The sequence below is a fragment of the Synchiropus splendidus genome, chromosome 11, assembly GCF_027744825.2.
Source record: "Synchiropus splendidus isolate RoL2022-P1 chromosome 11, RoL_Sspl_1.0, whole genome shotgun sequence".
Taxonomy (NCBI): domain Eukaryota; kingdom Metazoa; phylum Chordata; class Actinopteri; order Syngnathiformes; family Callionymidae; genus Synchiropus; species Synchiropus splendidus.
The window spans coordinates 502044-519003 of record NC_071344.1 but is presented as its reverse complement, the minus strand read 5'-3'; the positions used below and the strand labels follow the sequence as shown (position 1 = coordinate 519003).

General features: G+C 46.2%; 2 protein-coding genes across 3 annotated transcripts; one reads left to right on the top strand and one right to left on the bottom strand.

Annotated features, from left to right (window-relative positions):
* Positions 1-72: 72 nt before the first annotated feature.
* Positions 73-10458, bottom strand: polr1d (RNA polymerase I and III subunit D). The gene is made up of 5 exons (XM_053880079.1): positions 10249-10458; positions 9698-9795; positions 9094-9170; positions 6326-6408; positions 73-3426 (listed from the first exon to the last, which is right to left on the bottom strand). The coding sequence occupies exons 1-5, from the start codon at positions 10285-10287 to the stop codon at positions 3379-3381; spliced, it is 345 nt and encodes a 114-aa protein (XP_053736054.1). The 5' UTR covers positions 10288-10458; the 3' UTR covers positions 73-3378.
* sybl1 (synaptobrevin-like 1) lies at positions 9822-14918 on the top strand. 2 transcript variants are annotated; one of them, XM_053880078.1, is made up of 8 exons: positions 9822-9990; positions 11474-11651; positions 12236-12293; positions 12474-12611; positions 12883-12973; positions 13631-13698; positions 13783-13875; positions 13945-14918. In XM_053880078.1, exons 2-8 carry the CDS (start codon positions 11506-11508, stop codon positions 14005-14007), a joined length of 657 nt encoding a protein of 218 aa, XP_053736053.1. In that variant the 5' UTR covers positions 9822-9990; positions 11474-11505; the 3' UTR covers positions 14008-14918. The 2 variants fall into 2 exon arrangements, with proteins under 2 accessions (XP_053736053.1, XP_053736052.1); XM_053880077.1 differs by lacking the exon at positions 9822-9990 and adding an exon at positions 10049-10965 and having other exon boundaries at positions 13945-14916.
* The last annotated feature ends 2042 nt before the right edge of the window (positions 14919-16960 follow it).

Genomic DNA, 16960 nt, shown 5'->3' with positions numbered 1-16960 from the left:
AATGACACTTTGAGTCAGGCACAGTCACTGTTGTGTCAGGACCGTCGTTCAAGACAACCAACAATTTGAATCAATTTCTCCTCTTTTGTTGATTTTCACATGGTGCCAGGATTGTTTTTCAGTCATCCTAGGAGTCTGGGAAAAATGACACCTCTTCTCAGTTTGAGTCAGTAGTCATTGTGTCAGGACCAATTTTTCACCAAAATGTTGCATTTGATGTTCACGTGGCCCAAGATGCCGTTGTTGTTGTTCTCTCATTTTGAAACCAGAATCCACATTTAAAAGACATGAAGCGAGCCCGATTTGGCCCTGGTGAAGAAGAAGCAGGCATCACGACCGTCTTCCCTTCCACCCTGCCCTCACTTGACCTTTGTTGCCCTGCGTCCATTGTTCTGGATGAAGCACCCCAGCTGAATTGAACACGATAAAAAACAAGAGGAGAACTTCAGCCAACTCAACAATGAATCAATAACACACCCACACGACTGACAACTTTGTATTCAGCAGACCTTTTCATTTGAATGTGAAGCAGCTGTTTTGAACGTTGGTGCTCTCATGGACCACAAAGCTCCTCAGGAGGATGCTACGATACAGCAGTTGCTCTTAAGTGTGGAAAAACCGACCTTGCAAAATGGTAAAACGGTTTCTGCACAAGAGAAAGGACTGTCGAGATCATTCTTTATGATGAGGGTGGTGAAGAAGAGAGTTCAGGAGGGGTGGAGCAAGTAGAGAGTGGTGTCAAGGGTAAAAGGTACGGACAGTTGTGATGGCTGCCATGATGTTTAGACGTGTCAGAGACGAAGGGGCAACTGTTTAGAAGATGAAGTGAAGGAGAGGAGGGAGGGGCGAAGAATGTGGTCATGACAAGGGAGGATGATGAGGACAAGCGAAGATGAAGCACTCCTCACTGTGGCGACCCCTGGACGCTGATGTGGGCCGACTATTTTATCAAGGTATTTTTGCCCATCTCATGAAACCCACTGAGAGCTAATGCCAGAGAGCCACGTCCAGGTTGACCAGCTTAATACACCCGGGGAAGTTATTAAAAGCCAGTCAGCTGTTAGCACAGTGCAGCAATGAATATGCCGCTGGATTTTATCAGTCAGAAAAGACCAGGGGAACAAAGTGGAACCTTGTTCTAATCAATCAGATTAGTTTGACTGGTCGTTATTGAGTGGGCTTTTTTCCCTTCAGTTTGCCCGAAGCGTTTGAGAGCAGCTGATCTTGTTATGGTACACAACCTTTGGTGCATGAAACCCACATTGTCTACATCCAGTGACAACCACATGGCTGGACGACGTGACTCACTATATCAGCGCGGTTTTATAGAGCGAAGCTTCATATTTTCCAGTAAATAAAGCAGACACACATGCCATATACAATACAGATGACCAACTGATGAAGACATCGGAACCATCCCCCCCGCAGCTGGGGCAAACCTCCCGTGTGGGATGAAACACTTTGTCTTTTCCTTCACTGAAGATGTGGTTCCAGCTGAAATGAAAGACATGGTGAGGCACATGCAGGGCGGGGGTGTGCTGCGGAGAAACCAGCAGCGTCAGGGATCAAATCCAAGCCACGGACAAGAGCTGGGACTGTGGAGAGTGCAAGAAAAGAAATCTGACTGGAAATGTTGGAGAAATACTTCTCGTCCTGTGAGAGCTCAGTTGGTGGCCCTCCTCTCTGTCGTGGGGAGTTTTGGGCTTCATCCGACTCGCAGTGCATCAAGCTATCGTGAAGATAAAGTTGCTTCAACTCATCACCAGATGAGGATTCCTTTGCCAGGAGGTCAGTGCGTTCACTCTTTCCCTGCGCAGCGCAAAATGACCCGCTCATGAACTTCCCCTCCATTAGGTCGCCAACATGTCAACACAATCAGCCACAACTCTGCACCAAAATCATGTGACTTGTAGAAACTGGCTACATGACGCCCAGGAGAGATATATGCATGCACGTCCTCTTGGGTCTGGAAGAAGGTCTGAGCCTGCCAACAGCAAAATTGATGTTTGGTGGTCTTTATGAGACCAGGTCCCAGGCTGCACACCTTCTGAAGGACGGTGAAAGGAAGGGTCACGAGTGAGAATCAGGTGGATTGAGAATGGGCGTAGCTTAGGCCTGTCCAACATAAACCCAGAATATACTGCCTTCAAATCATGACCACAAGAATCTGGGGGTGCGGATCGCTCCCACAGCCCAAAACACAGGGGTGAGTGGAGCGCTGCTCTGAACCGTCCGTCGGTGTGACCGCCTCTCAATCAAGAAGGCTCAAGTGAAGTGCGGCCCCAGCACGGGAACAAGCGCATCTAGATTTGTACATTATCCAATTCACATCGACCAACTTAAAAGCACAACATGTTTCCTATGATAATGCATTGAGTCCATGTATTAAATTGTGCTCGGCTGGTGTGAATGAATTCCATGCATAAAGATTCAATGATGGAAATTCCACCTCACAAATCCCAAGGCTGGTGAGACAGATGTGGCTCCAGCTCATGGGCGCCACACTGCTTCCTGCGTCTCATGAGTGGTGGAGGTCAAGGTGAAGTTCATACCCAAGCTGAAGCTGTCGTTCAAGGTTTAGATCCTCGTGGTGAGGAATGCTTCTTCTTCTTAGGCACTTTATCTAACCCACTGTGATTCATGTGAAGACTTAACTCACAGCCCTTTGTGATGAAATAATCCCTTCCACCTGCTTCTCAGGTTGACCTTTCCTCCCAGAGAGAACGTTTTACAGGAGTTCACCAGGAGACACGTAAGCCCCCAAGTCAAAACTTGAGCGCTGGTTCATGTCAAACTGCAAGTTATACATTGAGGCAAGTGGGTCTGTGTATCTTGTCTCTCAGCCAGCGTCAGCTCGGATTTGGTCAAGAGGAAGAGCAGAGGTATGAAAGCCTCCACATCCTTTCGTTCTGCGATTAGTATCGGTTTTGAAAGCTGTTTTTCTTGAAGAGAGAACCAGCCCAGTGCAGAAGTGACGCAGGGATATGAATAACACCAGAGGAGTTCACACTCGACCTCCTTCTTCAACGTCTCGCTGACAGCCGGTGAGGCTTCACCGCATTCCACTGCTAATGAGGACCTTTCTGCTGGCGCTTGCACACGTCAAACAAACGCCTTCAAAGAGCCAACAACAGCCATTAGGCTCTGGCAACTTCATGGTTTGGGAAATGCATCAAGTCAGGCCAGTTTAGGAGAGACTTGCTCCCACCACCTGTTGGGTGACTCACCTGAACCGTGAAGCAAACCGCCGCCATTTGCCTGGGTCTCACACTTTATTCTCATTCCAACAAGCTCAAGACATTCCTTTTTCACTCATACAAGAAATAGAAAAAGACATCAGCCAATCCCTCCTGTGTGACGGTTCCACTGGCGCGCAGCTCACTCCATGGGCCGCTCCTGCTGTTCCTTGAACTCATCAACTCTGGCCTGGAACAAAGCACAGCAGCGGTGACCATGAGGAAGCACAGATGTTGTGTTAAATCGATACAGACACATTTCCTCTCTCTCCACAGGAATGACAATGACAGTCAGGCGGAGTCGGGGATTGGCAGTTAAACACTAGACAATACTGTTATTCCACGTGTCTCCCGAGGGGTTCAACCGGGTCAACCAATCCACTGCAGCATTGACTGACAAGCTAACTATGGATCCCTGCGGCTGGGAACTCAACACTGCCACGAAGAGGCACCAGACCACAGGGATCATAGTCACTTGCTCAGCGGGTCACTCTGGGGTTAGCGGACCTTCAAAGCGACCTCAAAAGAATGGAGTGGATCTATTGGACAAGCTGTCGCTCACCATCACAGCGAATAGGTACCAGCTGAGGCTTGGTTTGGATTCTGGCATTTCAGGGCACATGTACATCGATAGAAGCCAGCTGTGGTGTGTGCCAGCTGCCTGCCTACAGAGGGGTTACGAGCAAGTCCCACAGGGAGGAGGTCCAGGGGCAGACCTGGGTCACACGGCGGTGGTGAGGTCCCTGCCTCCGTACTCCCCCAGAAGCGCTGGAGGCCAGGAAAGTCTCTTCAGCTCTCGTGTCTCATTTTGTTTGACCATGAGGCTGTCAGTGGCTTGGCATCAGCTTTCATTCCCACCAGAAAAACAACACCAGCTGTGTCGCTCAAGAGTTTCAATTATGTCGTCACCAGCTGCTCATCCACTTATCTGAGGTTGGGTCGCTGGGGCAGCAGCCAGACCAGAGACGCCCAGACTCCCGTCTCTTCAAAAACCTTCATCTTTTCGGCGAAAGTACCGAGCCAATTCAAGAGCTGGTCTTTCCCTTCGTCACAGTTTAGCCCAGCACTAAAGCAGCATAAGGTCCCACTATAATGGGCTTCTGAGCCCCAAACTGAGATTTCAGCCCTCTACGGAGATTTTCCCAGCATAGGGGAAGTCTTTCAGTGTTTTTGTAGTGAGGTGTGGCTCGAAATGTGAGCACTCCCTCGCCCTCAGTCGATGCAGGAGGACTCCTTCTCCTCAGGTAGACTGTTACAGATGACTGTCACAGTTGTACAAGGTCGTCTCCCAATCGCCACCACCTTCTTCCTTCCACATCTTCTTCACCCCTCCAGTGTAGACAACCCATACGACGAGGGTAAAGAGTGGCTCCATCAAACCTGGGGAGAACCCAGAACGAGTCCTGGCTCTGCCCCGGGCCATCCTCCCGACTGTCAGGAGCAGCTCACCAGAGAGGTGTCCTCATGAGTCGCTGGCTTCTCTATGCTGAGGAGCAGAAGGTCCACACTGACTCCTCACTCGGCCTCTCAGGAAGAGGCCGGCTGCCGAGGAAATGACTTGCATCCACCCTGTCGTTGACGACCCAAACTTGGTGACAACACATGAGAGTACCAACGTAGATCCTCTGGTGCACTCAGAGCTCTTGGCTCAGCTCTTCCTTCCTCATGACGGACCAATCTGTTGAACCCGGCCTCACCACAAACTTCACAATAACTAGATAGAACAGTGCAGATGAGCAATAATAATGTCAAAAATAGAAAACATATATGATTTTATTGCGTACTTCACTTCAGGGACAGATGAATTCTTATGACAAGATCCTTCAATGGCTGCTCTGTGAAGACAGCCTGGTGAATTGTTCATTCAGAGCAAGCACACGATACGACCGCTGCAGACCACACAGTAGAACATGAGGGTTCTTACCTAGCTAGGCAAAAGGCTGCTCACAAAGAAACATGCAGCACACAAGCTAACGGTGATTTAAAGCTAGGGGGAATGACAAACCAGACGTCCTGTGGCGAGCACCGATTCAGACCAAAGTCACTGACAGCTGCCGGAGCAGAGAGATTGATGACGTGAGGTCAGCACTGTGATGTGACCGCGCGCAAAATGAAATGTAAACTAAAGCGGCTCTGGCACGTAAGCTAAACAGTTTAGGGAGAGTCTACTGATGCTACTTTGCATCAGTCAGCGAATATAAAAGTCACATGTGAGCGCTGCTAAACCGCCGATGACTCATCTGGAGTTAAGATGTCCTTTCTGGAATCCTTCCGAGACCACTAAAGGGATACAACGGATACGGGATACACACTCACCCGTCTCCAGAATGTTATTTTAGAAGAAGTACCAGACAGTGACAGATCAAATGATACAGAGGCATCGCTGCGTTACGACACACGGGAGAGAGAACGCTCATGGAAATAAAACTGCTGAGTCGAGTGAATGTGCCGCATCCAGCTGTGGCAGTGGGCAGAGTCAGAGCTGCACTGGCTGACAAACAGCTGCCAATCATCTCAGTGTTTGTCTGTTTATTTTTATTGATCATTATTTATCTTTATTATCTTTTTTTTAATTTGATTCTACATCATTTAAAATCCCATCATGGCAGTTGGACTCCAAGGTGTGAACCCATTTACATCAGGTTACATTGAGTGAAGACACGTGTTTAATGCTAGCCTTGAGTCTGAAAAATGGAGGACCCCAAACCTCTCAAATTGACGAGGGAACGGCTGGTCTTTTCCCATCGTGAACTAAACACAAAGAAGCTCTTTATACAGCGTGAAGAACGAAGTGTGGAAAACGTGAAGTGACCTGTGTCAGCATTCAGCACAACATGAATCAGCAGCTCCAGTGCTAGCTCTCACCCGCCACCCTGCCTTTCACTTTGGAATAATAGGTGTCGCAAAGACATGAATGCTACAAGTCAGATGGTCTGTCTGGGAAAAGAAAGCGCCTTGGCAAAAGGGTGCAGAAATAATCAGAAACTTTCACCTTCCATCTCCTCCTTTTCACTCCGGGATACTCTGAAAAGCCTTTGGTGTTGTTACGAGGGCCACCTTGGCTAGTGTGAATCGCAGTAGTAACTCACCTGGAAGGTGTTCAGAACATGTTGACAAACGTCGCTGAGCTCATTCAGACCCCTCCTCAGCACCTCAGTGGCTGGAATCCCACCTGCAACAGACCACAGCAGTCAAGAAGGAAGGGCGTCCAACACTGGAGTCCCAACTTTAGGCAGCAATACAGCCGTTTGCGGATGCCAAAAGGATGATGGTTCCTTGCTGGAGATTCAGGTCACATGACCATCTGCACATCTCACAGGGAAATGGGTCAGATCCCTGGTAGTACTTCAGTAAAAACCTCTTTCCTTGGTCAGCTGATGCAGACATTGAAGTCAGTGAAGAGTGAAGCCAGATCAAAGCCGCCAGGGCTGGGCGCCAATTTTAAGAAGTAGATCAGGTGGACAGGTCGTGGCTGTCCTCAACACAAGCATTGTTGGCTGTCATCAGACACAACTGCGATCGAGAGCCTGATCTCATCAGACACGTTTCCTGGTAAAGTGCAAACGCTCCAAAAGTCACTTGTTGATGGAACTGCTGTGAGTCACAGCAGCCGTTTTGATCTTTCACCGAGGGTTCAAAAATAACCACGACTGACGCACAGAGTCCGCAGGCGAGTCAGCAGCATCCTCAGCTGCAATCTGATTTTTGGTTTCATCCCTCACACGAATGATTTCTGACGATAATAACTTGTTTTTTTTATCCAGACAAAGTGGATCCAACCCAGTTTCATTTGAAACTGAAACACGACGACTCTTGACACTGGACTGTCTTATTCTGATGTGGCTCGTTGCATTACTCTACTCATAACATGCTCAATAATTTCCTTTTGTTTGTATTTTGTTCTCAACATTAGTGCAGCGAGAAGGTCGGACAACGGTTCAATGAAAAGAAGGATAAAAAGATGATGATGAAGAGGCTCAACAGCAAGGATGAAGAGTATTTCAGACTTTGTAATCAGAAACAATTACAAGCACAAGAAAAATGATCCGACTCTACTCTTGTGGATGTCCTTGGTCCAATTGGCAACAAGTCAAATGGAAGTGGGAGTCGTTCATGGTCCTGAGGAACAGGGCCTCGCACCCTCTTTTCACGACCAGCGCCAGCAGCACACACCAGCAGCACACAGCCCCACATGATGTTAAAATGCGCATCATTGAGCATTTAGTAACACACAGTGTGCTAATGTCATCACTCTCGCCATATCAGTGCAGGTCATAACGTTATGTCCTGCAAATCATACGGGGCTAGAAAACGGAGATAAAAGCAGTCGCAGCCAAAAACAACCCCTATCATAATTGATCAATCATTACCATTTAATGTCAGCGGTCACAATGTTATGGCTGATTAGTGTATCTATTTCTACTTAAACCAGTGTGAAGCAGCACAGACTGACTGAGTCTTATGAATAAAAACTTGTGATGTGGCCACATGCTCCCCGCATTAGTTTGCGGTGACTTCAACTACTTCACTTGGAGCCATAAAGAAACTCACCACATCAACGTAGGCTAATCATGCTAACCAGGAGAACAAGTCTGTGACTTCAGTGACTTTCTCCTCGACATGAGATACTGCAGATATGGAAAGCAGTTTGGGGAAAGATCAGTTCAACACGCAGCAGGGTAACGGCTCCGCTGATCATCACCCACCATCTCCTCCTTGCCGGTGAAAGCTCCATTTAAATCCTTTAACATTTCAGAGCAAAATGTCACTTTACCGCTCGGTTTGTTTAGTTATATCTTCAGTCACCGGGGAACTTTGCTTCATCCTTGGTGGCGTTCAGCAAGGCTCTATTTCAGGCCCTGATCTATGCTACCATGCTAGCTCTGGCGAAAGGATCCAGAATCGCCACATATCTTTCCACTGCTATGTGGACCATGTGTGCTCATGATGTCATGAACCAGTCAAAAACACACTCGTCTTTCCCTCATAGCCTCATATAGCCTGAAATCCCAGGGTCCAATTTGAGGCTTCTCTTGCAAAAACAGTCCAGTACTGGTTCAGTTAAAAATGTTGGTGGAAATCAAACCTCACATGGCGACTTGGAAAAAATGATTACAGCATTTATCTTGTCCCACTGAGGCCACTGTAACGCTCTACCCGCTGGCACCAACAAGACATCTCTCTCACGCCACCTACAGGCCCCACTCTAGAATCAACTTTAGACACAACTGTGAAGCCCCCATCCTATGAACCAGGGACTTGATCCTAGTGGCGCTTGAGTCGTCGCCCCCACAGAACCTTAGCTCTGGAACATCCACCCAGAAGAGAGAAGTGCGAACACCTTGAAAAGTGATTTTAATAGACTTCAATTGACATAATATCAGCCTGTTTTCCAACTTGCTTCTGCTTTGCAAACTGATAACCAACCATATTCATGTCTCCACACATTTACATGCAGGTGTAGATGCAACGTTAAAACAAGAATCTCGGGCTTCTACTTTGTGAGTGAGGCGAAACTGGGTCTCACGTTGAAGAGGTACTGAGCAAAGATCCTGCAGACATCCACAAACCTAGCAGCAAAACAAAGACAAGTCTTGTCCTTTGCGCTGTCCTTTCATGTGATTGGACTGCTCTGTGACGGACAAGTTCATTCGCACTGTCAAACGAGTTAATTGATTTTAGCTAACAGCAAGAAATATGTGCGCAGTTATTTTTGGTCCTCGTCTAATCTTACAAACGGAGAAGATAAAGTGACAACATGGGACTTCAAACCCAATATGGTCAGACAGCGCAGCGCAGCGCAGCGGAGCAGAGCGCGCGGCGGCGGTGGAAGGAATTCTTGGCGTTCCAGCCTCACCTCTCGTCTGAACGCGAAAGTTGATCTTGCTCTCAGATGGATGCGTGATAGTGTAGCCACAAAACTCCACATCCACTCTGGAAGAAAAGACATTTTGAACAGGTTGTTCAAATCACTGCTTCTGGACTATGATCAGACACTTTGCTCATTCAGTTCATCATCCATTTTCCTATTTGAAGCAGATTTCTTTCTTGATTGCAATATTGCCAGCATACACAGGTCATAATATAATGTGATTGATCAAACAAAGAATCAGAATCTGGCCGTATCAGCAATCGAAACAAGGGCAGATTGAAGTAGTTTACAATTCTTGCCGAACGTTTGATAGCTTGACTTCAAAAGCACAGGTTGACGTCTCCGGTTTAAATCACTTTCCATGTGCTAAAAATATTCTGCTGGTAAATAAGGCCAATGTGCAACCACACCACCGGAGCCCGAGGCTTCTGAAGCGCTAATTGAAGCCAATTTCACGGGTCCTTCCTGCACTGATGTGGGTTTGTCTTGTCTTCCCATTGAGCCCGTCTCCACTGGGCCTGACATTTGCTCGTCTCAGCTGGCTGAGATCAAGACAGGACACTCGACAGCATGAAAGACAAAAACTTACGTTTTCATGATCATGTAACGCAAAGAATTCCCCAGCGTGTGGTCTTCATGGTGCATCACAAACGTCACACAGCCCTCATCGGCGCCGTCAGCCTGGACCTGAAGCAGAACAACACAACTCATGGTTGGCGCTACAGCAGAGCGGAGCCAGGTGACGGGAACATGGTGACGGGAACAATCCGCTCAGCGCGCGCCGCACCGCTGAGCTGAGAAGCTAGCGCACGCTTCCACCTGCTGGTTGGACGCATGTATTTCCAAAAACGATGCACGGTTTGTAAAGGGGAAAAAAAGCGCGTAAGTACAATGACTGCAAACTTCTAAGCGATGACGCAGCCGCTCCGTGTTACGGACCCGAGCGCTGTCTGGACGGCTGAGACAGCGTTTCCTTCACGTGTAGTCGTAGTTCTTGAGCTGCTTCGGCCTCCAACGCCAATACCTAAGGGCCGTTTCGAGTATAACACTAGCCGCTAAAATGAGGTTTGAGATGAGACTGTCCGAGATTAGTTTCAGAATGGCCAGGTGACTGTAGCGTGCGCGAGAGCGGCATGTTACCATTTCCAGGACAGGTCTCTTCTCTGCTTCGGTGGCCATGTTGTACCACGCTTGTGGGACATGTGCACCCTGGACGAAGACTGACAGGCAAGCTTACTCGGTCACGTACCCCCTCAATACCTACACTAGAGAAGATATGTGTAGTAACGCATCTTAAATCGAAACCGCAAGTGCAAGAACTAACTTTGGAACGACTGCTCTTGGACTAATTGGCGTCTACGGAATGCCTTCAGGCAAAGTTAAGGAACAAGCGCTCTCCGTGATGCGTCACCGTGACGTGAAACTCAATGATATGGCTTTTTATTAACGCTGTATGCGTTTCAAAATCATTATGTACAGTCGACGAGAAAGTGGTCTTATGACTATGCGTTTGTTCGCTATTGTCCAGATATCTCTCATGAATTTAAATACGCATCACCTCAAGTCGCTTCCCTCGGGATGGAGATTGTATGAAATGTAGGCTTTAGATGCATAAACACGCACATTATCAGGGAAATCATTTGTAATTGATATGAACGGGCTTCTTATAGTGCGCAACAAATGGACGAAAGCACGTTGGACTACATTACCCACAATGCACCGGGGTTTCCGGTTTTGAGCACTGGGTGTTTTGCAAAGCAGAAGTCACTCGTCAGGGATTTGTTAGCGGCTGCCATCGCGCTACATGTGAGAACCCACGCGTTATTTGACACTTTAAACGACGTCGGTGACACCAAGGTAATTAAGACATGTGTTCAATGGCGTACTACGTTGCCTCCGTCGCCCGAAACCGCCACTAACGTTGTCATTGACATGTGTGACACAAAGCTAGCAAGTGGCTGCTGGTCGTTTCCATCCAGTCTCCTGTCGGTTTCTGTCGTATCTGGCTCTAACAGAGTCCTCTATGTACGTCATAAAGAAAACAAACGAGACGTCCGTGTGGCCAGGGTCGCCGGTTGCTGGTTTAATCCGGGACTTCTCTCACATAACGAGTGAGACATACAAGTCAGCTGTTCATGTTTACTTCCTGAATATGTGCGAACATTTTCCTGTATGAAGGTATTGCCTCGAGTGGCTCATGAATGTGCGTGCTTTATGGACTTCCAGTATGATTGATTTCTTTGATAAAACCACTTTTGTTGTAGAAACCTCTGTCATGCACCTTGCTGTTGTGAGAGCACTGTGCCTTCACTCCATTGATTCTGTCCAGTAGCATCCACCTCATCAGTTGCTCTTCTGTTGTCAGTGAATCCAGGTGTTTCAACCTCAGCTGTTGCCATGGCAATCCTCTTTGCCGTGGTGGCCCGTGGAACCACCATCCTTGCCAAACATGCCTGGTGTGGAGGCAACTTCCTGGAAGTGACGGAGCAGATCTTAGCCAAAATCCCCTCCGAAAATAACAAACTGACCTACAGCCACGGCAGGTAAGCCTTTGTACAAGTTTAACACCCGTATAATGATGGGATTACTCTGCTTATCTAGCTTGTATCTAGATTATACAAAAAAAGTAGTCATTTACATGTGAGAGCAGAACCACGCATCATGATCCAATTGTTTTGGTTGGCAGTAAACAGAACAGTCTCATTTGTTTTCATAGCTTTGCAGTTATTGTCAACAAGGCTATGTACATGCAGACTAGTTTTACTTGAACTCTTGGTACACCTAGTTTCTCGATGCCAGAATTTTATTTAACTACTTGAATATTTCAGTAACTGGGCGGAAATTTGTGCAAAAATGAGAGCTGGATGGAATAGAACTGTAAATGTTTTTCTTAACAGGTTCGTTCCGTCGTATGTTAGTTTTGAAACAATTTACATATGATTTTCCGTGGTATTGATTTACTTCTTCAAATATTTATAATTGAAGGGGGCCTCTAAAAGTTCAAGAATTCTCATTACCAACTGAGCGGCCTCAGTTTTCTTCACTGACCTGTTACTCCTACCTACTAAACCATGGGTGCAGATGTGGGTGAGAGTTTCTCATTCTCTGTTTGTTCTTCTCTTTCCAGCTACCTTTTTCATTACATTTGTCATGACAGAATCATCTACCTTTGCATTACTGATGATGTAAGTACTTCCTCACGTCTCTAATTCTAGGATGCCTTTTGATTTAATGCAGAAGAAACTGTTAAACTGTAGTGACAAGTCACTCATCTGTATGACTCCATGTTGCAATAATAACTTTGTTTATTTATGAGAATGACTAACCAAACCAATGTTAACTCTTGCATCATTATTTTGTCACAGGACTTTGAGAGGTCACGCGCTTTCAGTTTCCTGAGCGAGGTCAAGAAGCGTTTCCAGACGACATATGGGTCTCGCGCACAAACAGCCTTACCGTACGCCATGAATAGTGAATTCTCCTCAACACTGGCTGCTCAGATGGTGAGTGATCCGCAAGCAGAGAATCGAGGAATTTCATATACACACTATCGCCTTGGTCAGCATCATTTCCACCTTGAATTTTGTAGTTGGCTAAAACCTCCTGCTGCTGCAGAGTTGTTAGTGAATTCCCCAGAACTGCTGCCACTGCTACTAAATAGAAGTGCATCAAGACCAATAAGTTATTAGCACATTAAACTAAGCTCCACAAAATGGTGACGATTACAAATTACCCTCTAGACATTCTTTTCATTCTTCACCCACACTCCTGCAGAAACACCACGCAGATCCACGTGGAGCTGATCGCGTGACTGAGACACAGCTGCAAGTGGATGACCTGAAAGGCATTATGGTCAGAAACATAGGTAATCCTCTGCCTCTAATAAGTTTGATCCACACTCCAGCGTCTCATGTGTTCGTTTTTTCTTCTTCAAACTGTTGAGATGAACTGAAAACCTACTTTCTTTTTATTACTGTGAAATGCTGATTCATGGTGAACATTGTGAGAGTATTACTCTGTGTGCGTGCGTGTGTTTTGTTTCTGACCCATCCTGGTTTGCATAATAAACACAATATAATAGTCAAAATTCACGAGTAACGGCACAATATTCTCCTTGCCATATCCACTACAGCACTATCATATGCACTCTTTACACATGAAAAAAAAATGAATCAAATTTTAATAGACAACAAAGCTGACAACAACTTTTAAAATACATATTAATTATGCAGCCACAGTACCGATGCAACACTGAAGAGAATTAAATGATACATTTAATGAAAATTTAAGTCACTCAGTGAAATATTTTTTTACTGATGTGCTTGTGCTCAGTCGTTTCCTTTTTTTATCAGAGGAAGCTGACAATCTGGTGTTCATCGGTGTGTGAGAAGTGTCTTGTATAACCCAACATCAAATCCACCCAGACTCACTCTCAGAATGATTTAAGGATATAATAGAGCTTCCTTGTGTCCGCCACTACGTTGTAGGCTGACCTCTGAACTCTTTCCTTCTGTCTTCGCAGATTTAGTAGCTCAAAGAGGTGAGAAGTTGGAGCTGTTGATTGACAAGACGGAAAACCTGGTGGATTCTGTAAGTTGTGGCCCATTTTCTGTTCAATTGTTGAAGGTAATGTGTGGATGAACACGTCTCTCTCCTTTGCTTTCATGGAAATAGTCGGTCACCTTCAAGACAACGAGTCGTAACCTGGCACGGGCCATGTGCATGAAGAACCTGAAGCTGACTTTGGTCATCGTGCTGGTTAGTCTGGTGAGTCAACCGTGGCTTCGCCAGATACGTACCTGCTTTTAACTCCCACGCGTGTCTTTGTCTTTGCAGGTGGTCATCTACATCATCGTTTCTGCCGCCTGTGGAGGCCTCAACTGGCCGTCCTGTGTATGAGAACAGAGAGGGATGAAGGAGAGAGATGGTGCACCTGTTTAGGCCAGATTTTCAAACTGACTGAGAAGGATTTGTTCCTTATTTCCTTGTTCCCAGGAAGAAGCTCCTCTCACGTCCCACCTCCTTCAGTGTGCACATTGACTCGCCTGCAGGACGAAGTGCAGTCAGGCGTCTCTACATCTTTGTCTTAAACTAGTCTTGTAAACGCATCCTGTCTCATAAACTTCGTGGCCTGACCATTTGCTTTTGTTGCACTGTTCATGTTCAGAATCCATGCCGACTGAAATGGAATTAACCTCAGAGATGATTTTGTTACAGCCCTGCTTCGTCCTCCAACATTTGATCGTTCTGTTGTTGGCATGTAGCAGATCAAACAGATCTTCCATTGAAGTCTTTTTCACAGAATACTTTGTTTACCCACAGATGCAGTAAACAATATGAGGAGTGTCAGAGTAAGTGTCTTTAAATCTCAGATATCAGCAACCGTCAAATGTGATTCTCCACTTGTTTCAAGATACTGTATAGCAGGTGATGTGAGAGGCCGATACAGGTGGTGGAACTGGACTGTGGAAGATGTGATGACAGTTAAATGATCAAAATAGATGATGATTAGATGTCAGTTGGATCACATTTCGGTTCATGGTTCCAGCCTTCGCGCTTCATTTCCTCTGCTTGAGATGTTCAGTGTGCTCTTCTCTGTTCACACAATGCACTTTTACATTGAACTTTTTATCTTCCCTCCTGGCATCAAAGGGTGTGTATTAATTTAATTATTAAATAATTGTACATTTCAATTTGAAATACCGAAGAGGCGTGTGTTTTGTTTCTTACCCATCCAACGGCACAATATTCTCGCCTACAGCACTGTCACATGCACTCTTTACACATGGAAAAAATGAATCAAATTCATGTTACTGATGCAGTCACAGTACCAGCGCATCACTGCAGAAAACTAAATCATACGTTAATAAAAAAAAAAAACGAGTGAATGAAAGAGCACGGCTGTGTTACTTCCCTCTCTCTTTTAAAACTGGCGGGAATGGGCTTGTGGCGGGAGCGAGCTCACGAGAGTGGCGCGCGCGGCAGGTGAGCGGATGTGTTCAAGTGTTGTGACTTCACATCTCTCCGCTGAACGAGGCCACAGTTGTCCGGCTGGCGGTGAGACAGACTTGACGCTTCCGTCAGCGCGTGTGCTCCGGGAGCAGATGTTGTCAGAGTTGTTTGGTGCCTGGCGGCTAACGTGGCGGCGGCGGCTAGTGCTGATGCTACAGGTGGGACGGCTGTGTTCCGGCGGGTGTCCAGCGGCTCGCCTGCTCTGCCCGGCTCCTTCCTTCCTTCCTTCCTTCCTTCCCTGTTCACCCTGTTCTAATTCTAGCGCCAACTGTTTCCAGCAGCTCTCGCGCAGACAGGTGAAGTGTCCTCGTGTTCGTTCTCGAGCGCGGCTGCTGTGTTGCCACTCATGTCACAGCCGGCATGGCCCTTGGTGGAGCTGGTCGCTCTGAGAGGGCTGTGCGTCCACCAAGCCTCATGCCTTCCACTTCCATGACACGTTAGAAAACGAGGCCGTGTTCACGATGTGTGCTGCGCTTGACTTGGTCTGAGCCCGCACCCACTGTGGCCCTTCGAGAAGGCTGACATGCTCCGGCAAGAGAAAACAAGCGTAGGCCAACTTTCCATCAACCGTTTGACTCGGTTATTTTTCTTTGAAGACCCAGCAACGATTGAAACAGTTTCTTTGTGTTGACCCTAAAGTTCAACACGCCATATTGTTTTGATTCCAGTTATATTTTCCGAAATGAAAATGTGCAAGTTTACTGGAAATATATTGTTCTCAGTTGTGCGTTCGCCCCCATTTCAAATCGTCTTATAAAATACAGGGCTTTTGGAAGGCTTAAGATTTTGTATGTGACTTGGCTCAGTTATTAAAGTTTTTTTTTTTAATCACATTGAATATTTGCAATGATGAAGGAAAGGTGAGCCAGAAAATAACTATGTAATGGCTCATGTTGTTGTTGGGCTGTCTAAAAATGACCTATTGCCACAAAGTACAGTAGCATACATTTAGAAGGTGATCGCTCAACCCTTTGTTTCCTGGTCTTTTCATTTGCTTTTATGATACATTTCACTGAACAAAAACTCAAAGCAGCAACCTCATTCCTTCTTATCAAATCAACATATGCATAAGTGGAGCAATAGTAATGGTCCTCATTTATCCTTCAGGAGTTGAACAAATTGTTTTCAGCTTAAAAACATCTTGAATTTTGTGACAATAAGACGATAGAAAAAAAAGTTACTTCTGTGACCAGAATGTAAAGCACAGTAGAAGACTGTTCTCCAAATGTATCTGCCACAACATAAGCATCTGCATTTCTCCTCTTTACTTTTGTCTCACTAAATTATTACACTCATCCAAATTATTGCTTGATTATTTTTTTTTCAGTCAAATCCTTCTAGCTTTAAATATGTTTTCAGCTCTCTGAAGCTGAGCTTCGTCACCCAGTCACCGGACTCATTGTGGTGCTTCTGACCTTTCACATTACTCACAGAAAAGCCTTGTCCCTCAGTGGCATTCTGACTCAACCCCCCAGCTTGACCTGCCACTCCACTGTAGTCTTGTGTCTGCATTTATGAAGGCCGGCCCCTTTTCCTCATAACTGCACTCTGTTTTAGACTGAGCAGTCACCCTTGAAGAGGTCATCCCAGCCAGCTTGCTTTTTGCCTCAGGACCTTTTGGAAGCGACAAATATTTGATGCAGATTGCTCTGTGGTTGGAAGTAAATGCTCATATATTACAATTTGCAATCGCACTAAAGCTGAGTTAACTCGCGATTAATGGCAAATGAATTACACATTTTGCATCTGTTCTAAATGTAACCTAAAGGAGGATGTGTTTGAATTGCTAAAAGCATCACATTGCTGATGAAATCTTCCTTTAATTTGCATTTAGAACAGA